General features: G+C 41.8%; 2 protein-coding genes across 3 annotated transcripts; one reads left to right on the top strand and one right to left on the bottom strand.

The window, feature by feature from the left end:
- Positions 1 to 8,016: 8,016 nt before the first annotated feature.
- LOC129369145 (CCN family member 2-like) lies at positions 8,017 to 10,403 on the top strand. Its single transcript, XM_055044495.1, has 5 exons — positions 8,017 to 8,270; positions 8,428 to 8,644; positions 8,728 to 8,979; positions 9,075 to 9,286; positions 9,389 to 10,403. Exons 1-5 carry the CDS (start codon positions 8,208 to 8,210, stop codon positions 9,683 to 9,685), a joined length of 1,041 nt encoding a protein of 346 aa, XP_054900470.1. The 5' UTR covers positions 8,017 to 8,207; the 3' UTR covers positions 9,686 to 10,403.
- Positions 10,404 to 12,906: 2,503 nt separating this feature from the next.
- Positions 12,907 to 20,732, bottom strand: chga (chromogranin A). 2 transcript variants are annotated; one of them, XM_055044493.1, is made up of 8 exons: positions 20,465 to 20,732; positions 20,217 to 20,266; positions 18,872 to 18,965; positions 16,752 to 16,820; positions 16,553 to 16,639; positions 15,287 to 15,505; positions 14,239 to 14,648; positions 12,907 to 13,604 (listed from the first exon to the last, which is right to left on the bottom strand). In XM_055044493.1, the coding sequence occupies exons 1-8, from the start codon at positions 20,508 to 20,510 to the stop codon at positions 13,521 to 13,523; spliced, it is 1,059 nt and encodes a 352-aa protein (XP_054900468.1). In that variant the 5' UTR covers positions 20,511 to 20,732; the 3' UTR covers positions 12,907 to 13,520. The 2 variants fall into 2 exon arrangements, with proteins under 2 accessions (XP_054900468.1, XP_054900469.1); XM_055044494.1 differs by lacking the exon at positions 15,287 to 15,505.
- Positions 20,733 to 22,307: the final 1,575 nt, after the last annotated feature.

Below are 22,307 nucleotides of genomic sequence, written 5' to 3'. Positions count from 1 at the left end.
AAACATTCGTCAGTCAGAAACTCACCAACACCAGCATATCTGCAAACAGTTATGCTGTTTGCAGAGTGACAGTCAGCAAACTGCAACAGCTGGAAAATACAGGGAGCTTTCATGAATCCCCACGAGGCCACGGCCAACCGGTACATAACCATCCGGTAAAACAGACGGTAAACACACGCTCTTAAAAGCCAATTTGACACCTCAAATGCAGCCAGAGTAAAAGAAAACAATCTCTCGAGTCAATCAAAAGTAAAAAAAAACACTCTCTGAATCTTTGAAGGAATGCTAAAGTAACATCTTGACCTGCACACCTGTCCGAGAAGCAGCAACTGGACCGTTTTTGGGTTTATTTTTGGGGGGCGGGGGGTTCTGTGCTTGGAGTAACATTTTCCTTGGCAGTGAATAAGACGAAGCAGCAGCGTGTGATTAAAGCCGGCGTTTTCATCCTACGCGTTTACAGGAAGCTAATTAGCCGAGGTATGCGTTCGTGTGCCAAGCTAATGTGGGGGAACTGACATTCCTGCAGGGAGGCGGTGGCCCCAAAAAGTCAGTTCAGTGTGTGTCGTTCAGATTAAAAGACTTGTCTCGGAAAGTCACAACACATTCATTGCCAAATCATTGGTAACAAATGAGAGAAGTGGAAGGGTTTTTTTTGTACATTTTTAAAAATGTGTTTCTCCTAATTAAATATCAAAGTGGTCCCTGAATGTGAAGCCATTTGCACAGGTTTTCTTTACACAATCTGGTTTCCCTATCAGGATCCCAAAGCATGCATACTTATTTTTTGAGTATATTTTCAATACTCAAAAAAATATTACAGAAAAGAAGAAATATCTACTTCTTTTGCAATAACCGACACGCCCAGCTTCGAAGATTTTATTAAACAGACTTTGAATTGCTTGTAGAGTCTTTCTACTGTCGCTCTGTGTGTGGCCTGCACGGTAGAATAACGGGATATCATCTGCAAAGTACAGACCATCATGAGGGTCACAAAAAACTCTTCACGGTCACCGGCCTTTTGCACAGTTTGGAGAAATGGAATGTCCTCATCACTGTTGACAGTCTCCACGACTTGTTGAGCTTGCTGGTATGTCCAGTGGGAGGCCCCAGAGAGGAAGTTCCCGGGGTTAATGTGTACAGTACGTTTAAAATTAGAAACCCACCCTTTGACTTCCAGCTGAGAGGTCACAAAAACAGAGCGCAGGCGGACGGGGACCCACATGCAGCCGTGTTTTGGTAAAAAAAAAAAAAACACCTGACTTCCGTGCCGCTGTGTGTGGCAGTAAATCTGCCGCCGAGACGAGATCCTCTTTGTTTGTTGAAAGAGCTTCGGGCCCCCAATTCTCATCAGCGTCTCCAGTCTAAACACTTTCCACGGCTGCTGTGCAAATAGATAGTTTCCACTTTCTGTTTCTGTTTCTGAGATCTCAGCCGCCCGTCGGCTCCGCTCGTTATATCTGCGCAGATGTTTCCCGACTTTTGGTCCGCAGCAACTTTCCACCTGCGAATTTCTTTCCGCGGCCGCTCGAGAACGATTTGTGCAGAGGCAATGAAACCGATATCCCTCTCACTTCGCCATAACAAAATGATTAAAAAGAAAATTTAACCGAAAACAGAAATCCGCCTTCAAAAAAATATATATATATATCCCGCTGACATCAAAAATACATCATATCTCAGCCCATTACCGTAAGTAACACTAGACCCGGCCACTCTGCGCAGGCTATGCGTAAAAAGGATTAGGCCCGATGCGTGTTTCCAGGCGCGACGTTTTCCACCGCTCGGGGCTTTAAATAGGCCCACTTTCCATCTTCACAGTTCATCTGCCCACCAACCCCCATTGTTAAATCTCAGTAGATCACCGCAGGCTCCAAATCCATTATTAGTTTCCACTGCTTGTCTCTTCACGGATGAACCTCAGAAAGTTTCCATCGGCCTCCGAACCTTTCATCTGTCTAAAGCTGGCGCATGCCTCCTTCATTGTTAAATGTCCACAGATCACCATCCAAAACATTTAAGACTTTTCCCCCCACAACTGTTTTTGCAGACCGGCTTCAAACTGTAAAAGAAAGCAACAGCTCACTTTCCCAGACTTACTGTATTTTTTTTTTTTTTTTTATTTTTTGCCATTTTTCTTTTTCCGCTCTGTTTTGCTTTGCTGATCAAACACAAATATTGCAAACGACACTGGAATGATATAAACTAAATCTACTGCCTTGGCAGATTGAATTATGCATTCCTTTTAGTTTATGATTTTAGTTAATGCTTAAAACATAAAAATATATATAAAAAAACAGGAGCGTTCTCTGCCGTTTGCAGCCACAATGATTTCCAACCTAAAGAGTGGAAAAATAGTTCAAAGTGGGGGGAAAATACGCAGGACAGGAAAATCATTTTGAGCTTTGGGTCTCATGTTCAGTTTGCACAGTGGTATATAGATGGGGTGTTTGAAGTTAAAGCCATGGAACATTCTTCAAATAGCTTGCCAGCAACCACTAATGGAATTCAGTTTAATTCAGATGAATGCAGGCAACACAAGTGAAGTTTCAAATGTGGAGCCGCTTTGGGAGAAACCCACCAGCTTAGCATGTCTAAAGTATAGCCTACCTGTGCATACACAGAATGCACCTTCATGTAATGTATATTTAGAGCATTAGCACGGCTGAATCAGCAGAAACAGATTATTCCTTTCATGAAGGCTTCGTTAGCCTGAATCACCGTGAACCAGATGGGCCTGATAAAACTGGGAGCGTTGGATGTCATTAAGTCTCCGAACCCTGACCTTGTTGCCCTCGTTTTGTCAAAAGGGAACGAGATGACGATTAAACAAGAAATGAGCAATTGTGAAGCCCAAACGGAAAAACAATATGTTTGCTTCGGTTTTTGTTTTCAGTCTCTACTTCTTCCTGCGGAGCTGTGAAATCACGGGAAGGTATGAGTGTGCCTCGGCTGGCTGCGGGCGGTGTTCGGGAATCATGGAAACAGTGATGGGATGGCCCACGGGAGGCACAGAGGCTCGCTCTGTAACGTCACCGTCAGGCTTTGACATCATGATCCGCGGAGAGCTGGGCAGTTTCCACTTTCTGACCCCGAAGGTGAGACTAAATGAGGAAGGTGTTGTTGTGAGACACAAAGTCGGTCTTCTCCACAGAGCCTGAAGGTGGAAACCCCCCCCCAACCCCCAGCTGTTTTGCTTTAGCAGGCTTGTGATGTCACGGGGTAACCATGAATGAGCGTAAATATCACACCATTCTATAACTGGCTGGTAGTAGCTTGTGTAAATCTGGAACCAGGACAGGAGACAGGCCTGGGCCAGTAAATACCGTTTGAGCTGTGTGAGCTCAGATGTGATGGAAACTAGAGGGCTAATTTAGAAACTTAATCAATTGTCTGTTTGTTTTTCTCTGTAACTGTGCATTATTGAAGATTAGTAGCAGATGGTAGAGAAAAAATGAAAGCAGTAAAGTAGAATCCATATGAAACTGATTCCAGTGCAGACTGATCAATCGTTAAGACAAATAGGGATCAATCGCGTGAAAGTAACTCGTCTCACTTGTGGTGAGGATAACTCGCTGAAATTCAAACCAAGTGTCAGATGTCAGATGTATTTTTGACAACACAGTTTAGAATGGACAGACTTGTTAGAGGTGATATTAATAACTTAAACAGATTGGTTGCTGCTGCAATACTATACCAGGTCTCAATCCTATCAGCAAAAATCCTCCCAAAAAAAACCCTGAAAATCGAGGCTACAAATTACACAAGCTGACCACAATTGGATAATAAGAAATTAGAAAAATGTTGACTGGTCTGGAGGACCATAAATTCAGAGGGTAGGAACAGAGTTTTCATTGACATGGAAGTGTAACTCCATCCATTTTTCACTGTACTCAGGTACAGCTGAAATCAGAAGTTTATATACACCGAATAAATTGGCACACTTTGTTTTTCTCACTGTCTCAAGTTAAATTGGACCAATCTTCTCTTGTCTTCGTAATAACGTCACACTCAGTTTCTATTGTGCTGAATCTGAACAAGACGGAAGATCAGACAGTTCCCCTCCTTTAATAGAACCGATGCCAACAAGCACAAAGTTGAGCAGACTACCATTACGGCACCACCAGACATCCAGCTCTGATTTAAACCCGAAGCAACTCGCTTAGACAAATACATCCATCTATACTTAGCCTTGACATATCCGACTCTACCTCACACAGAGCTGTGTATTTCCTTTGGCCACCTCATCCACATAATCAGATCTGGAAACTAGAGAGAATAAATGCAGTCACTGGACTAATATCCACAGGAAACTTTAAGTCCCACAGTCAAAGCTCAAACATTCAATGTGCAAAAATATATATATATCTAAATTATTCATGAAGCATAACAAAAACTGAAGAATATAAATGAAAAAACAGTGGTAACTGTGCAAGTTTAATCTTTCTGAACCCTCTTTTTTAAGTAAACAAGCTGGAGGAGGTTCCAATCTGATAGACAGATTCATCATCAATGGCACATGTTCCAGCTCAATCCCTGTCATAAAACAATACTCCGAGTAGTTTTCTGAATGATTCATCTAAATATTTCTCATTTATTGGTGGAAAAATGAAGGAAGTAGTTTGGGAAGTAGACAGCCAACTTCCTAAAGTGAGTTGGTGTGACCTGCTCGAAGTTGGTGGAAACTTTATGTGGTGATGCGACTCTTAAAAAAATCATCTACAAGCAGGAAATCAACTGGGGTTAAGTTGGAGTGATCAACTTAAATTGACTAAATGGGTTTCAGAATGACTGGAAATGGAGTACAATAAAAACTGTATTCATAAAGATCTATCTCCAGAGATTATGAAGTTTACCAAAGATAAACTTCTACCATGCAATCTGAGATAGTTTGTAAAATGTTGGGTTTTGGTCTCCTTCATATTAATTGTTTATAGTCGATAGTATTTCTGTTTTACATATTGTTTTAATATAGAACTTTTTTCTTGTGTATCTAAAGGTGTATTTCTCTTCTTTGTTTGTTTTTAACTTATTTAACTGTATAGCAAATTTAATCCTACTTTTTCTTGTTTTTGTTTCAGAAATAATTCTTTTTTCCTTCTATTGATTGCTTTTTTTTCTGTTGCTTTGGCCAAAGATTGTATATAAATTGCTTTCTTAGCATTGTCGTTGTTTGGTTTAAGCTGTTTTTTGGAGAACAGGCTCGTGGTAGCACACACACACACACACACACACACACACACACGAGCGCCTGCACAAACAACAGAAAGCATGAAACAAAAACATTTCATTTTATCTTCAGAGGACATTCGTTAAAAAAGCTCGCGAAAATGTCTTGCAGTGGAAGATAAACAGACGGCCTGACGGCAACAACTGTAAATTACTCAGCATGTTAGATAACAGCGGTGTCTGGGTCTTGTTTTGCAGTGTGGCAGGAGCACGTTCCTTCATCAAGCTGCTTCCGTTAGATATCAGTGCAGCTCCGAAAGCTGCGCTGACATACAACACACACACACACGCAGGAATCCCTCACACACACTTTCACTCACAGCCATGTTCAGGCAGTCAGGTAGAAGTTTCTACTGTACTGAGCCTGCACAGAAAGAGAACATATCCTTTTTAGGAAAAGCACAGGCCTCCTTATATGGGGATGCTTCCTGTCTAGTAACAACCCAGTCTGCTGGCTTGTTTCTTACATTCCTTTCCTTCAGCTCCTAGTTTCTCTGGGAGTTTTTCATTTCCGATTTGCTGGCTGGAGAAGGAGCAGAGCAGTGTTTCAGTCTAGCCTGGTGTGTGATCCCCCCTTTTTCTCTTAAAAAAAAGGTAAAGAAAATACACAAACCTCCGTCTCGCCTCTTTCCTGCAAACCTCTACTTTGGGTTTGATGTAGTAAAATAAGCCTGGCCTGAGATGGGGCACACCTGGCCGTTTCAAGTCCATCACAGACTAAACCTCATTAGGCAGGTGAGAACTCAAAGAGCATGCAGTCTTTGTTCCCGTCATATCGGGCGTGCATGCACTTTCGCCGGAGTCGACTCATGATTTCTTATTACCTTTCAGCCTTACCCAGGAGTCAGACTCAAGATGTCCTGTTCGATGTGAGATAAAATTTCCAGCCATGAGTCAAAACAAAGCACCCAAGCATTTAGTAAGAAAAGCATCTAGATATTTGAATGTCTGAGCATTTCCTTTGGAAAGAACAGTTCAGACTGAAATTGTTAGTCTTTAGCATCTTACCTCTAAACAATAGGTTGAAAGTTTTCACCGTGAACACCAGTTCAGCTTACCGTGACTGGATTCTTTGTTCATTTCATACTAAAAACAGGAAGCACACCATAATGATCCAATTTCGTTTTCAGAATCACAAACTCACAACTCAAACCGGCAGGAGATGACATTTACTTTCAGAGTCTCCTTTGCATAAGCTTTTCTGAAATCAAGTTGTGTACTTTAGAGCGGAAAAGCCAACACTTAGCCGAAGCAAATCCATTGGTTATAATGGCTCAGTCAAAACCCAGAATGAAATCCTCATGAGAGGGAAGCTTGGTAAAAACTTTTAAAAACAAGATTCTCTTTGAGCAGCTGAACTGAAAATCAAGTTTCCAGATAAAAAACCCTAAAATTCTTGTGGCAGCAAAATATTGACTCAGGTATTATGTCTACATAATTTTTAAAAACATTGCATAATTTGAACTATGAATGTATTACACGAGGATCCCACTTAAACATATTGAGCATTTTCTCCTAACCTTAACCATTAAATGTTGGAATAGTAAAAATACAGTTTAAAGGCATGAAAAGTAACTCAGTGCCAGCAAGATGGCAATATTAAATACAGGCATTGGAACAATATTAAATCAGCTACTTTACTACATCCTATTAACTTTTTAAAGGGACAGAAATTACCTTGTAAATTAGAAATCACAGTTTTTTAATCTTTGTCATATTGGAGGATTTGTACATTGTTTTTGAGTCTCGGCTTGTATAAAAAGATATTATGTGAGATTTGTTGACACCTAGTGGCAAACTTGCAGAATGCAGCAAACTAAATTTCACGTCGTCTTCCAGATATGGTGGAAAAACTGAAATGGGGCCATACATCCAGAAGTGATTTGATCACGACTTTTATGTAGTTACCTGCTTTATGAACTGTAACAAAACTACGTTTGAGCTGGTCCCTGCTGGCCAAAAAAATCCAAAAGTCTAGGTCAATAACTTGTACAAATAGTGTAAGAATTATTGCTTAGAACCATGTTGAAGAGATCATAATGTGCAAATAATAACCTTAGAGCACAGAGCTGTAGCAGTTTCCCAGACGTGACAGCATGAGAGAAGACAAAGTTTCAAAACACCATTTTCCAAGCTTCTTTACTGGAACAAACACCTTGACGGATAGCCAGCTCAATTTAATGGCTCAAATGATTTCCTTTGTGTAACCGCTTAATGTTCATTTACCAAAGTACACGGTGTCTGTGCACCTTTGAAGTCAGGCTGGTGGAATGCTGTTGAGGTCTTAAAGTCTTAACCACCTGCTACACATCGAGCCGTTTAATTTATGATTTTATGCCTGCATTTTAATGAGATTCCACCTGTTGTTTTTGCTCACCGTTCCTCTTTCATGTAAACTTACGTGTGGCTTCACATTTGACCCCTGCCGTCTCTCCCTCTTTCTTCTTGCCTTTTTATAAAATGCATTATTTATAGGGGCCGGCAGCCTGTTTGTGAAGTCAGTCTTCAGGAATTCCCAGTGTGGGGTCCCAAGCCTCTAAACCAGACTTATCCTTCCATCCCAAATGAAAGCTTCTCGAAGAGAGATGGTGTTGTTTGGCCCAAGCAGCAGAGCCTTGCCTTCAGACAGCAGGAATGTGGGATGTCTGGAGTGGGGGTCAGGAAGCGAGGAAAGAATGCCAAGCATGTCCATGTTTGTCCAGGGCTGGCTCTCCATTCAGCCCCCAGTGACGTGCCATGAGGGCCGGGGAGTATAAAGGGAGCCGGAGTGTGCAGTCAGAACTCAGATCAACTCCTCTACCGAAGCTGAACTCCAGCTTTCACCGAGAACAGAAACAAGAAAGAGTGTGACCGGAGCAGCGGCTTGACAAGAGATTAACTTCATCGGAAGAAATTCGCAGACTCAGACTCTGAGACTCAAGGAAGACTTTGTCCACGAAGGCGTTGGAAGAATCTGAATTTATAACTGAGAACTAGAAACGATGTCTGCTGGAATGAAGAAAACCATCCTGCTCCCTGTGCTGTGCATCATGTTCTCCTGCATGGTAAGCTCAAGCAATTAACTGATGCTATTCTAACTTTCTAAACATGAGTTTTAAACTCAAATATCTCCATACATCATGAGTGTACCAGCTTCTCATCCCTGTCCAAGCGTAGCCATGTGCTCTTGAGGTTTACCTGTGCGTGTGTCTTTGGTCCCAGGCTGAAGGTCAGGAGTGCAGCGGCCAGTGTTCCTGTCCCTCCACCCCGCCTCAGTGTCCCCCGGGAGTGAGTCTAGTGCTGGATGGCTGCGGCTGCTGCAGGGTGTGTGCCAAACAGATGAGCGAGCTCTGCACCGAGAAAGACGTCTGCGACCCCCACAAGGGTCTCTACTGTGACTTTGGAGCGCCCACCAACAGACGCATCGGAGTGTGCACAGGTGAGCCGATAGGTCCTTCTCGATTGTCTGCCACCTTAGGCGTCCTGAAGACATGAACCTTAAACTGAACTTTGTCTCCGCAGCTCGGGAGGGAGCAACCTGTGTGTTTGGCGGTATGGTGTACAAAAATGGAGAGTCATTCCAGAGCAGCTGCAAGTACCAGTGTACCTGTCTGGACGGAGCTGTGGGCTGCGTCCCGCTTTGCTCCATGGACATCCGGCTGCCCAGCCCAGACTGCCCCATGCCAAAACGTGTCAAGGTGCCCGGGAAGTGCTGCGAGGAGTGGATATGTGAATCTCCCAAAAAGAACTCCTTCGCAGGCACTGCTTTGGCTGGTGAGTCGAGAGAAATGTCCTTTCTCAGTCTTCCCACGTCAACACGACATACTCAGAGCTCTTGTCTAATCCTGGGTCTCTTCATGTGTTCACAGCATACAGAGAGGAGGAGACTTATGGTCCAGATCCTAATACGATGAGGGAGAACTGCCTGGTTCAGACTACTGAATGGAGTGCCTGCTCCAAGACCTGTGGCCTTGGGATATCTACCAGGGTCACCAATGACAACCACCAGTGCAGGCTTGAAAAGCAAACCCGGCTGTGCATGGTGAGACCATGCGAGTCCCAGCTGGAGCAGAGCATCAGGGTGAGTTCTTCTACAGATATGGCTCTTGAAGAACTTTTACAAAACAATGTCACAAAGTTTTCACCAAAGCACATCAGCTGAACTCTCATTCTCCACTTGCAGAAAGGGAAAAAGTGCATCCGGACTCCCCGGGTCTCCAAGCCCATGAAGTTTGAGATCTCAGGCTGCACCACCACCAAGTCCTACAGGCCAAAGTTCTGCGGCGTCTGCGTGGATGGCCGCTGCTGCACCCCCCACAGGACCACCACCCTGCCCATGGAGTTCAAGTGCCCCGATGGGCAGGTGATGAAGAAGCACATGATGTTCATCAAGTCCTGCGCCTGCCACTACAACTGCCCCGGGGAGAACGACATCTTCGAGACTACGTATTACAAGAAGATGATCGGCGACATGGCGTGAGCCGCCGAGGCCCAGTCCAAGCCCTTGACTTGAAAAGAAACAGAACTCCATCTCAATTTGCAGCTCAGTATATTTGCCTTTTGATCGTGTCATTTTTCCCATTGCTAAAGTAGTCCAGAGACTCTGAACGGCTGAAGCATGTCAGCCACATAGACTCAGACAGAGGGCTGCACCGCAGCTCTAAAAGATTTTATGCACTATACCTTTTTATTTTTTAAATGACAAGCCTACTGTGTGGTTTCCACCCGTTCCACATTATTTTTCTTGTTACAAATCCATCCATTTTTCTTTATGCATATTTATAGCATATTTAAACGCAGACCTCCTCTCTAAACGAGGTGTCTAATTAGCCCCTCCCAACCCCCTCCTCGAGTCCAAAGACCAGACCTGTAAACTCTCAGCAGCTGTAGAGGGAGCATGCTGACCACAGCGAGCCAGTGTCCAAACAGGTCTGAATGTGTCCTTGTGCGAGTGTGTGTGTGAGTGCAGGACTGAATGTCGACCTTGTGCGTGTACGTGTGTGTGCGTGTGTGTGCGTGCGTGTGCGTGTGTGTGTGCCCTTAGAGAGTGGAGGAAAGGTCAGAGCCTTGGTCCAACATGTGGATGAGAAACCAACTGAGAAACAGCTGAGTTTATGGTTAGATAAGGAACGCAGTTGCAATGGCACTGAGAAAAGAACGATGACAAAAATAAATAAATAAAAATGTGTTGACTGTAACTAATTCAGGTCTATTTTTTAGAAAAAAAGAAGTAGAAGAACAGACTGGAAGGATTGTATTTTCATTCCTTTTTTCATGTTGATATGTAATTTTTGTAAATATTTGTACAGTTTAATTTAATTTAAAGATCCCAATTTGTTCTGCGCTTTAAAAGTCTATCTATAGTATGTGTTGATGTGGGGGGGATTTTTGTACTGTTTTTATTGAGAAGTGTGACGAAAATGTTGCATGTTTCACTGTGTAGCAGAAAATAAAATCTTATATTTTTATAAAAATCAAACTCAGTTCTTCTGTCCTCACAACCGCTGACTTATTTCAACTCTAAATATGAACAAAAAGCTTTTGGATCATTTTTTATTTTTCCACTGACCAGCAACCACTAACATAAATTATACCACTATTTTCATATTACGTCACATTAGACCAACAAACCTCAAGGTGGGTTTTTACAATCCAATGTGATTCACACACACACAAAAAAGTTACAAAATAGAAATAATAGTAAAAGGAAGAAAAAAGATACAGTGTTTTGGTGTATTTTTTTAGTTGCGTTGCAAAGAGACCGAATATTTTTTTTCATTCTTCTCTGCAAAACAGCTCAAGCTCATACAGCTCGACAATTGTCAAGAATTGACTGACTGAACCAGTATAATCCATGATTATACTTCCACCTAAATCACTCTGCTGTAGCTCTGACTGTATGTTTAGTGCTGCTCTCCTGCTGGAAGCTGGACCTCTACTCTAGTGTCCAGGTTTTTGGCAACCTCTAACAGGTTTTAAACTTGGAGTGTACTGTTATTAGCTCCATCAATCTTCCCTTCAACAATTTCTCTTTCCCAGAAGCCCTACAGCTTGCTGCTGCCACCAGCTCGCCACAGGTATGGTGCAGTCATGGTGATCTATGGCGGTGGTTTTCTGCCAAAAGGTACTTTCTGGTTTCACCTCACCAGCTCACCTTGCATATTTGCTGTTTTCCCTAAGGCGTACTTTGAACCAGGACTAACAAATCAGAGTTGTTGAGCTTCTCAGGAGTCAACATGAGCTTTTCGACTCAGATTAAGGTTCTCATTGCTGAGTCTGTCACTTTAGTTTGATCATCTTGACTAAGATAATTATTTTACTACAAACTCAGGAGTGTTACGTTGTGGAAAAACATTTCTTTATGAAGTAGTGTACGATGGCATGTTCTTGGAGGGGGCCAGAGGGGATATAGTACAATTCTGCAATTCAAAACAAAAATGCAAACAAAAGATTGCAAACTTGTGCGTAAAAATTCACACAATCAGACACTAATTACCATCTACTATGAGCTGGAACACTGATTGAGAGCAAAAGCAAATAAACTATAGTCCCCTTTTAAAATGACTCCACTGTCAGCACTCACTTCCAGTAAAAAAGGAGGTATGATGTCGCCATCTTGTGTCTAAAATACGTCCTGCACTGACTCCACATCAAGTACAGAATAAACTGTTTTAGCTCCAGATTAGATTCTTTGTTATGTAGAGACTGAAGGTTTTTCTCTTTTGCTGTTTGTGTTTGGCTCTCGTCCCTCTGGGTGTGCAGCATTCCAACAAAGCAGATTCAGAAAGGAATTGATTTTTCTCACCAGTAAACAGAGTAAGTGGGTTGCGGTGTGCCTATAAAGACTCATGAAATTGTTAAGGCGTTCTGCACATTTTGTCTCAAGGTTCCAAGCAGACTAAACTCAGATTGAGTTTAGCAATCTTTTACAGGGTTGATGCATGTTAAACTTCAGACGGAGTCATGAAGAGGATGCTGTAAATGGCAGCATGCGTCCAGCTTTAATTTTAAAATAACTAGTATGAGATAGGATTTGGTAATAATGAAGAAAATGCAATGCTGAGTTACTGTTTAGCAGAAAACCACCACCGCTTTCTCGGTTATTTGCTTGCATAGATGTACAGTTTGAATCTTCCTGCCTGACCTGCTTTTTAATGACTCACTGTGTCCACATTTTCTGCTGCCTGGTGAAAGAAAGACACAAACTTCATTTCCGAACCTGTTCTGAGCTGCTTCTATTTTGAGTCCCAAAAGGAGATCAACTTTTGCACTTCACTTTTTCTCCTGCCCACGTTGCAAAGTCTCATTAAAAAAAAAAAAAGTCACTAGATGTTGTCCTATTAACCCTGGCGACAAATAAAGTGTGGATTTCGATGGCGAAGCTAATGGCTGAAATGTGTGTTGCGGCTGAATAGACTGCGTCCACAGCCAATGTGTCATCCTGATGAGTCATGCCGGCTTCAACGCCCACAAACAAACAAGTGCAAACTTCAGCTACTCTTGAGAATGATGTGTTTTGTTTTTTTTTGCAGAAAAATACTAGTTTCACTCATGCTGTAGCAGATTCCTCCATAAGTAGCCTAAATATTTGCTTTGAGACGAAAACTTGCAAAAGTGATTTATCTTCCTCGCATTCAGCAGGATCCTCGCTTATCTCAAGGAGGGTTGTCACGCATATAGAAACTTTATCAAAAAAGAGGCTTCCAGAGTCAGTTTCTTTATTTTCTTAGAGAAATTCAGTACAGTGTTAGAATACAACACAATTATTTTCCTGCTAAAAATCTAAACTTATTGCCTTGGCTTGATTGGGGTTAGTTGTTTCTATCACATAAGGGAATAATTTCTATCCTCTTCTCTCTTTTTTTCCCTTTCAAAGCAAATTACCATCCCAGAGAGAGATTTATATCCTTACACAAAGCTCCAGTGTGTGATCTCAACCCTACCCGGATCAGTCCCGACCTTTCGCGTCAATCATTTGTAATCTGACAAGCAGACAGAATGCGTGCGCAGAATGAGCAGATGACTGCCATAAAACATAAACATATCCGGAGGAATTTGTCTTTGCAATGTGGGAATGCGTTTCAATGCAAATCTAGCTCCAATCTACTGTGTGCTACTTTATGTGAGAGAAACCATGTTACAAAAAAATAAAAATAAATAAAGAAGCAGAGCAGCATCCTGGAGGAAAAACAGGGAGAGATGCTAAAACCTTGTCACACATTTTCATAACCTATCTATGGAAACCAGGCATCTGGTGAAGCGCAGAAGGACGAGGAGGCAGACCGCGGTGTCGGATTTTTGTGCCGCTCTCCCGTTCAGCCCCGCCGCAGCTCGTGGAGTTTCTGGGCCACGTTTTCGAGCTCCGACTCGATGGCTGCCAGACTCTCAATCTCAGGCTCCTGCAGGTATAATGAAGGAGACGAGAGAACACATTGAACGAAAGTGATGTAACGTTTGTGCAACGGTGGCTAAAAGCACATGGCAGCTGTTTTTCTCAAGCCGTCACATAACAAGCAGATCCTTTTGAGACTCTCACAAGTCAAGTTACATTTTCCTTCCCTTTTAATGTACATTTTGGCCTTGACTTCAAAACCATTCAGTGAGCAGGAACCATTAAGTGATACAACGGCTGAGCATCTAAAAATGTCTTCTCAGCTTTTTATTTAATTACACCATCGTGCTCTGCAGAACACTTGCTTTGCTCAGTCAGATGCAAGATTCTGGAATCATGATTGGTTCTTTTTATGAATACACGAGTGGGTCGAAAAGCTGGCAGGAGAGCGAACTGCATGTTTTTATGTTTTCTTTATTTGGTTGATCTTTGGATAAATAAAGCGGGAATGCACTGAGATGGATCTGACTGAACCAGTTAGTGTGCAACTGGATCCGAATTGTACCTTTGCTGCAGAAATGACTTGAAATACGACGAACCAAGATAAATGAGGGTCCAAAATAGTGATAGTACAGAGGAAAAGGTGGGGGATAAGAAAATTTGTATTAAAGTTAAAACCTTTCATAAAGGGTAAAGCCTACCTCTGACTTCCTTGTGCCACTCCCTTCTTCCTCCATCACCTTCCTCTCCTCCGGCGATCTCCGCGCTATCATCTGCAGCTCCCTCTCCTCTGGAGTTCTTTCTGGATCTCTTTTCTTCTTCTGCTTCTCTTCCACTGCTTCCTCCTTCGAATGGTGAGACAGGTCCTGCCGGCTGCCCAACCGAGGCTCTTCCTCTCCTCCTGCTTTCTTCTTCTGCTGCCACTTCCGGGCCCTCTGGGTTAAGTGACTTAGGCTTTCCCTGCTCCCTCTTTTTACCGCCGTCTGCTCCTCCGTTTCTTCCTTGCCGTCGTGTTTTTGTGAGAAGACCTCGGGCCTTTTGTCGCTTCTCTCCTCGGTTTCCGTCCCCGCCGTCTTTTGTTTCGGATCCTCTCTTTTAGTAGACCGATCACCTGGAAATATGACACATTGAAATTAGGGGGCAGAAACGACGGGGAGGAGTCCACCCTGTCAGCAAGATTCCACTTTCTGTAATAAACTACCCCTTGCCAGCTGGCAGCTTCGTCTCCAGAAGTGCGGCCTATGCTTTATGCGGATTAACAGTAAGTGAGCCAATAAGATATTGTCGTGATGGATGCAACGTATTTCATAATTCTGGGAATGGAAGCTCAATTCCTGACAATCATCATGATCTCTAAGATTGATTTCCAGCCAGAATTACGGGCACTGGCCTCATTTAAATTTTATCTCATGAACAAACTTAATCAATTCTGTTTGTGTGTTGTCAGCTTGGCAGCTATATTGGCTCCACTCCCTCTGCAGAAACAATAAAATTCATCATGTATACGGTAGCACTTCCATCAATCCTCCGGCAGAGTGTGACGGCAGTTCATAACCTCCCTTTGCATGCAAGATGGAGCTCTCCATCGTTAGTCACTGGTGTACTTTCTTATTCTGACAACATGTCCTGAGCGAAAATAAATCTGACAACCTGAACTATCGAGGCCTGAGAACGAGAATGCATCTCGTCTGGGATCGCTCAGTGAAGAAGATCCATTTAAAAAACTCAAAGACACAACAGTCATCTCGCCTCTCTCATCTTCCTCTTCTGAATTTTCCTCCGAGCTTGTTCCGTCCTCGTCGCGTTCAGCCTCGTCTTTGTCCCTCGTTACATCCTCCTCGGCTTCGTCGTCCTCCTGTGACTCTTCCTCAGTCCCGTCCTTCTGTCCTCCGCCGTCTCCTGACCTCTTCTTCTGGGACAGGATGGATCGCTCGCCGGGTCCACCCAGAGCTTCCAACATGGATCGATCTAACAACAGAGACTCTAACTCACTTAAAGGGATTAAAAGCTTCTCCCTCCACTTCATCACAGCGATGTTTCTGCATGGTATCTGTCGAGCTCATATGTCCTATTATCAGCACAAATCAAATTTTTGGGGGGCAATAACTCCTGTTCGTATTGCCTGTTTTCCTCTTTGTGAATAACAGAGTCTTGTGGTGCCTATAAAAAGCCAGGTGAAGTTCAGTGTGGGAACACATTATGCATGCCCTCATTCTGTCCACAGAAAACATCAGCAGACTTTAAAATTCACCTCAGCACATTTTCACTGCCTGACTGAATCAGTAAAGCAGGAAAGAATGAACACAAAGGGAAAAAACACAAACAAAACATCACTCTGGATTTTTTTTTTTTTTTACATTTTCATTTTGCTTTTTTTATGCTTTACTTATAAAAAATTTAAAAAGTGCGGCTTGCATTTGTATTCAGGCCTTTTACTCTGAATAAAAGTGTTTGCAACCAAGCGGCTTCAGATTAAGCAAAACCTTTTTTGTGTGTTTAAACGGCCTAGTCAAAGTGCAGCTCGTCTGTAAATCAAGAGTTATGGGGTTGAAGTTCACAGATGCTCTCCATTCCAGTCTGATTGAATTTGACCTATTTTGCAAAGAGAAATCAGAAAAATACTCATTCTTTTGATGTGCAAAGCTGGCAAAGACTTGCAGCTGTAAATAAAACTGAAAACTAATTCATTTCAATCCATTTCTAAATTAAAAATGTATATTTATTATATAGCACTGTAGTATTAAATGGTGTGTTTTTATTATTTGTGAGCAAAAACTCATCATAATGAACACAAATAAAGGTTTGCAAACATTGTCTGTGTGTAGTTTTACTATACAACTTCTGCTAATATAAAATATTAATAAAAAACAAATACAGATGTTTGTGGTTGTTCAAAAGGTTCAAGGGATCTGAATACTTTTGAGACCTACAGCTGGTTTGACAAATGACATATTGAAAGATATTGATTCAATATTTGCTATTTGCACTTTCTCACGAGTCACTGATCAGACTCACCTGAACCATCAGCTGTAGTTTGGAGGACCTGTGTGCCTGTAGTTGGTTTCTCCTTGTTTTTGTGCAGCTGGCCTCTCTCGTGATCACCTAAAACAGTCGATCAATAAACAAATAATGTTACTTACGCGCTTTAAGCTTGTTCTCCTACTTCACCTGCATTCAGTACACAAACACTGACTGTGATTAATGAGTGACTCACCTTGAGTAGCGATCTCCTGCAGCTCCTTCAGAAAGTTATGGTGCCGGAGGATGGTGAGGAGCCTCTCGTCTGCATAGACATGCAAAGGAGTTTTTTTAGAATTAGGTGTTTCATTTAAAAAAAGAAAAAACAAAACATAAGACGTGGAAGTTGATGAAACTGGGAGAAAGGGAGCAAAATCTGTTAGTTTTGTTTTGACATCTTTGGTTTTTCTTTTGTAGAAGAATCAGCGATTTGCTTTGGGGATTTCATCCATGTTAATTGCCAGTGAATTTACTGCTTTCAAAGCAGAAACACAATGAATCACTTGGCTCATGGAGACTCCCTCTGTGAATTACAGCAGAAGCGAGAAGTGGACTTTCTGCTGACCCACAAACAGCACCGCACTCCGTAGGCAGCAGCCGCTCCTGCACCGTGCTGTGCACTCCCTTGTACCATTCTCTGATTTGTCTTTTCCTCCCTCCTCCTCCTTTTTTTTCTCTTCATCCATCTGGTGGTGTTCCGTTTCCCCCGCTCACCGAGTCCACTTGGAGCATTCAGAGTGCCGATTGATTGTTGTTTTTTTTAAACAGCAAGGACAGCATGAAGGTAAAACAATGCCTGTGTAACTGAATAGTCTTCAGCGAGTGGCCCTGATGTGTGTGCTGCTCTGCAGCGAGTCTTCATCCAGCCGTGACCGCATCAATCCATTAACCTCTCGGTGCGGCCGTTGTGCAGACTGATGCCATTGCAGGTTGTGCAGTCTGGCTTCTGTAGGAATGCTGTTAACTCTGGTTTCCGTTTGAGGAGGACACCAAGTGGCGGCTCCTTGTTTTAGATCCCACAAAATGTGTAACCAGAAAAAAATAAAGTCCAGACCACAAAGCAGATTTTTCTGCCCACGTTTGAAAAGCTGTAGGAAACAAACTTGTGCATTTTGAAAAATAGAGGAAAACGCTTTTGTAAATCTCCCAGAAGTTCAATGAAGATTCAAGTTAGGCCACTCTAGATGATTACCAAAAAAAAAAAAAAAAAAATCATGTAGCAACAACATTGTCACTGGCCAGCCAAAGAAAACAGTCATGTTTTCTTACACTAATGCCTCCCCCTCACAGATGCTGCCCTAGGCAGTGAGCCATGTCCCTCATTTCAAACTCTGACACTAATGACCACAACAATAACCACAAAAATGATCAAATAATTCATTTAGATCAGTTTAAACGTCAACTGCATCACACAGACACTAGAGCTACAACACACTAGAATCTCATTAAAATTTAATGAAGTGCTTTGGGCAAAGTTACACAAACCAGATGAATGTAGCGTCAATCTTTTCTTTTATTTGCTGGAGTTACAGGAATATGTTCTTAGACTTAATTAAAAAAACAAAGTGAGTGTTTTAAAGCGCAAGCAAGCAAAATGTGATTATTTTAATAAAGATGTAGGTCTTGGAGCGACGAGGCATCGCAATATTTTTAATACAGTCCTGAAGATTTACAACCTTCAAAAGAAGGCTGCCAGCAAACCTCACTGATTTATGGGCATAATCTCTCCAGGGTAAGCTAATAATCATTTATTTGGATCTTCTCTTAATATTTTATCTATAAAAGCAAGAAATGCTAACTTGATTGCAGGACATTCAGAGGGTCTTATAACACTAATTAGCAATAAAAAAGTAAGAGTATTATTGTTTTGTTTGATTGTCTGTGATAATTCAGGGTTTTCCAGATATAATCTAGCATTTTATCCATAAAATTCAGCTTTGATTAAAAAGCAGCCTGTTTCCAGGGAGATAGAAAAAAATGTAAAGATGCAAAAACCTTGCAAACAGATTTAGAAAGAAAAAAAAAAGGCTCAGGGTGCAAATATTGCCCTGTGAAGTTATGGGAGGCTGATGGAGTGATAAAGGTTGATTCTGGATCAAAATGTGCTGCAACAAGACAACACTAACAATATAGCAAACTGTGAGGATTTGACAGATGTAATTTACTTTGGAAGCCAGTTGCAGCTGTAACGCCTCCGTAAATGGAAATAGTCAGACAGACTTTGGTAAATGCTTTAATCAAATGGTGGGAACTAATATTTACTTCTTTGCACATCCCGGAAAATCTAACAGCACTCTTGCTTCTCCATTGACTTACCGGTCTTCAGAGTGTTCAGACATTCCTGACTGACAGGAACTTGCTTCGGTCTTGACAGAACATCAGCCAGCGCCTCCACGATACATTTCATCACCTGCGCACAAGGAGAAACAAAGGCCAAAAATGTCTCTTGCTTTTGGCTCGGATCTTTTATTCTGTGGAAAACTTTGCAGTCAGTATCTCACCTGGCTGCAGCACACAACTTGGACTGCTCTGCCCCTAGTGGTGACTAAGTATGAAGCAACTTTACTCAGCAGAGCTTTCACAATTAAAAAATGAAGCAGCAGCATAAACTGTACTTGTTGTATGCTGAAAAGGTATTAGATGCCAACATAAATGCTGTTAGCTGCTCCACTGCAAAAACAACAACAAAAAAACACCCAAAATAAAATAATAAACTGAAACAAGATCTTAACACTTTTGCCAGAGTTAAATACTGTGAAAAGACAACATTGCCTTCTGTCCAAATAAAGTTAAAATATGGCTGAAATGTCAAAAGGGGAAAAAAACTTCTACATAAAGACAACCACTGATGCCCAAATATGGTTGATTTTCAAGTTGTAGCCAAATCTGTGCTTCACCATTTTCACTTGAATGACTTTGATGTTTGGGGTAAAAAACAAAAAATAAAAAATAAAAATAAAAAAAGCTAATTTTCTAGTCTAAGTGAAAGCTAGATATCCATGGACACCACACAGTGATCAGTGATCTTTAAACATTTAATCATTTAGCTGATGTGGATACAGTTTATTGAAATTACTCAACAATTTGAAGATCTATTTGGATTTTGTTATATCAAGTTCCTTGATACTAACAACAGAGAAAGATCTTGTCCATATTTGTCAAAACTGACTTTCTAAAGGCCTGGCCGATTTTGATCTGATAGAAACCGCCATGCAAAATATTGCATTTTCAAATGTTTGTTTTGCTGAACATGTAATTTTTCATGTAGCATTTTTTCCCCACATCTTTTCTTTCCATTCTTGGATCCTTATTTTACAAAAAAAATAAAAATAAATAAAATAAAACAACAACAACCTTTTGCCCTGGTAATTGGATTCCTGCCATCTTAGCTCCTGGAGGTCAAACCTCTCTGCAGGCTTCAAATTAGTATGTATTGATTTCACAAACCGAGCATGTCCCCAAGCGGGGAAAGAGCTTTGACTTCAATCGCAAGGATTAAGTATATCTAATCACTGCGCAACTTCAGAACCATTGCGATTTCACACCGCCATTCAAATTAAAACAGTCAGCTGTAAGTTTCTTTTTTTCTTCTTCTTCTTTTCTTTTTCTGATACAATAGAAGTTGGGCCTTAAAATCACAGGTACAATCAGAGCGTCTCACCTCCACGTCCTCATTCTCCAGCTGATGTGAAGTCACTGGCAATGACAGAACTGCAAGAGAAGTAAGAACAGGCTTGTGTTTAAACCCCCTTTTGCCACAGAAAAAGAAACAACATCAACGACAGTAACGGGACTGAATGCGCCAAAGGAGCCGCGGGATCCACAGCGCGGCTGGTTGGAGACGCGCCGCGCGTCGCTGTCCTTGGTGCTGAACCTGCGCAGCTGCACGTTGCTTTGTGTGTTTCTTACCGCAGGTGGACAGAGCGGCGAGAAGAAGCAGTCCTCTCCCGGTCATGTCGGAGACGAGATGAATTCAGCTCTCCAGGAATAAAGCAAAACAGCGAAGCTTTTTTTCTTCTTCTTCTACTTTTTAAATCAGAAGCTCGGCGATAAACAGGCGACTTACTGACTCATGCTGAACAAAACAACAACAACAAAAAAAACTTAGTCGTCTTTCGGTATTTCTGGAGAGCTAATATATTATTTTCTCTCCTCCTCCAGCCTCCCGTCCTCCTCCGGTCTCTGCTGACACTTCCCCGCAACAGCAGCGCTCTTATACGGCGAGGTGGAGGGCGGAAGTGACATCATCCTGGGCAGAGGGGACAACGTCGCTCAACGTCGTGAGCAAACCCCGGCAGGTTTCAGGGCGTGAACAGGTAAAAGGTGATGTAACCGGCTGCCATTCAGCGCTTTTGTTTGATTTTCCAAAGTTTTTATTTTATTTTTTTATTTGCGAAAGGTCTGGAACGACGAGGTGCATTAGGCTGAACTGATATTTGCAAACACAAACAGTGGTGAGGTACAACTGAAGTGCAAAAATAATTCATGTCACAATATAAAGTTCAGGACATTTTATCAAGATTTTCTGAGATAAACACAAAATAGGACATAACCGTGAAAGTTACATTTTAAAAACGTTACAAAATCTGAAACGTGTGGCGTGTTTTTGCTTCAGTTTCACACTTTTTTTTTTCTTTTTTTGTGTGTTCACTAATGGTCACTGATATCTGTGACCGGTACAGCTGAAGCTCAGTTTAATACTTTGAACTGAATTTTATTTAGGGTTATTTGAGAAAAATGGCTAAAATTACTTCTTCACTTTTAGTTGTGTCTCCACTTTTAACTACACCATCTTTACTATAACCAGCAGCGGCTGGAGAAATTAGGAACGATCTCTTCTGCAGTCAAATCCTGTTGGTGATTTTTTGTTCTGTGAAGCTTTTTAAAATCACATGTTGCCTTTTATTGTAGTAATTTGAAAGGACACTGTGTGACAAAGACAAGCATCATTTTCAGAGAACCATCATTCAGTTCAGGTTGAGATGTGTGCAAACAGACCATAAGCTTGATGTCTTGACTGTTATCATGGGAATAATCTGCAGGCTGCCTCACAGTCTGCATTCTCATGTTTTACAGCCATTTGTAGAGTGTCAATCTTATGACATTTTCAGTTGGATAAACATAAATCCTGCACATAAAGTGCTTCTTAACATTTTTTCGCATCTTGTGATGCTGCAGCTACACTTTTTTTTAAACGTATTTTCATAGTGATTTTATGTGAAAGGGAAACACAAAGTAGCTGTGAAGGAAACGGTTTCCCAGCTGAATTACAACTATAATCATCACCTAAGTGCCCCTCGTGGAAACAGTTTGCTTGTGAGCTATTGTTGTTTTTGGTAGGGCGGCAGATTCATCAAAACTAAATGACAAAGAGAGGCTTCCAGGAGTGGATATTTTTCCCCACAGCACCATCCACAGAGATCCCAAAGTTCCCATAGTGCCTGCAGCGCGGCAATAAAGACCCGCCTGCGTCAGAGACGGATCCATATTGTCCCGCATGAACCGGCGGTAGGCCTATTCAAACAGGAAGAGGCTTTTCTTTGAACGGCGTCTTTATAACATCTGGCAGCTGGGTGGTCTGATTGAAATTCATGCTGATGACCTTTCCAGAAGCAATGAAATGAAATGGAAGTGAAAGTGCATCTTCCAGATACAGAACAGATTTATTTGATACAAAATTACCTCATTATTGTTTTTTGGGGTTTTTTTTTTTTGTCTATTAAAATACAGGAAAAATAAACAAGAACACATT

Source organism: Poeciliopsis prolifica, unplaced genomic scaffold (assembly GCF_027474105.1).
Source record: "Poeciliopsis prolifica strain line A6 unplaced genomic scaffold, Auburn_PproV2 SCAFFOLD020, whole genome shotgun sequence".
In the NCBI taxonomy this organism is placed as follows: domain Eukaryota; kingdom Metazoa; phylum Chordata; class Actinopteri; order Cyprinodontiformes; family Poeciliidae; genus Poeciliopsis; species Poeciliopsis prolifica.
This window is presented reverse-complemented; position numbering and strand designations above follow the sequence as displayed.

What these genes read in the sequence shown, in the direction of transcription:
- LOC129369145 (XM_055044495.1), top strand. Translation starts at nt 8,208, where the DNA reads ATGTCTGCTGGAATGAAGAAAACCATCCTGCTCCCTGTGCTGTGCATC. An exon ending in GCATCATGTTCTCCTGCATG is followed by an intron (nt 8,271 to 8,427) that starts GTAAGCTCAAGC and finishes CTTTGGTCCCAG; the next exon opens with GCTGAAGGTCAGGAGTGCAG. An exon ending in CGCAGGCACTGCTTTGGCTG is followed by an intron (nt 8,980 to 9,074) that starts GTGAGTCGAGAG and finishes ATGTGTTCACAG; the next exon opens with CATACAGAGAGGAGGAGACT.
- chga (XM_055044493.1), bottom strand. Translation starts at nt 20,510, where the DNA reads ATGACCGGGAGAGGACTGCTTCTTCTCGCCGCTCTGTCCACCTGCG. An exon ending in TCTGAACACTCTGAAGACCG is followed by an intron (nt 16,821 to 18,871) that starts GTAAGTCAATGG and finishes ATGTCTATGCAG; the next exon opens with ACGAGAGGCTCCTCACCATC. An exon ending in GTGGCACAAGGAAGTCAGAG is followed by an intron (nt 13,605 to 14,238) that starts GTAGGCTTTACC and finishes TTATACCTGCAG; the next exon opens with GAGCCTGAGATTGAGAGTCT.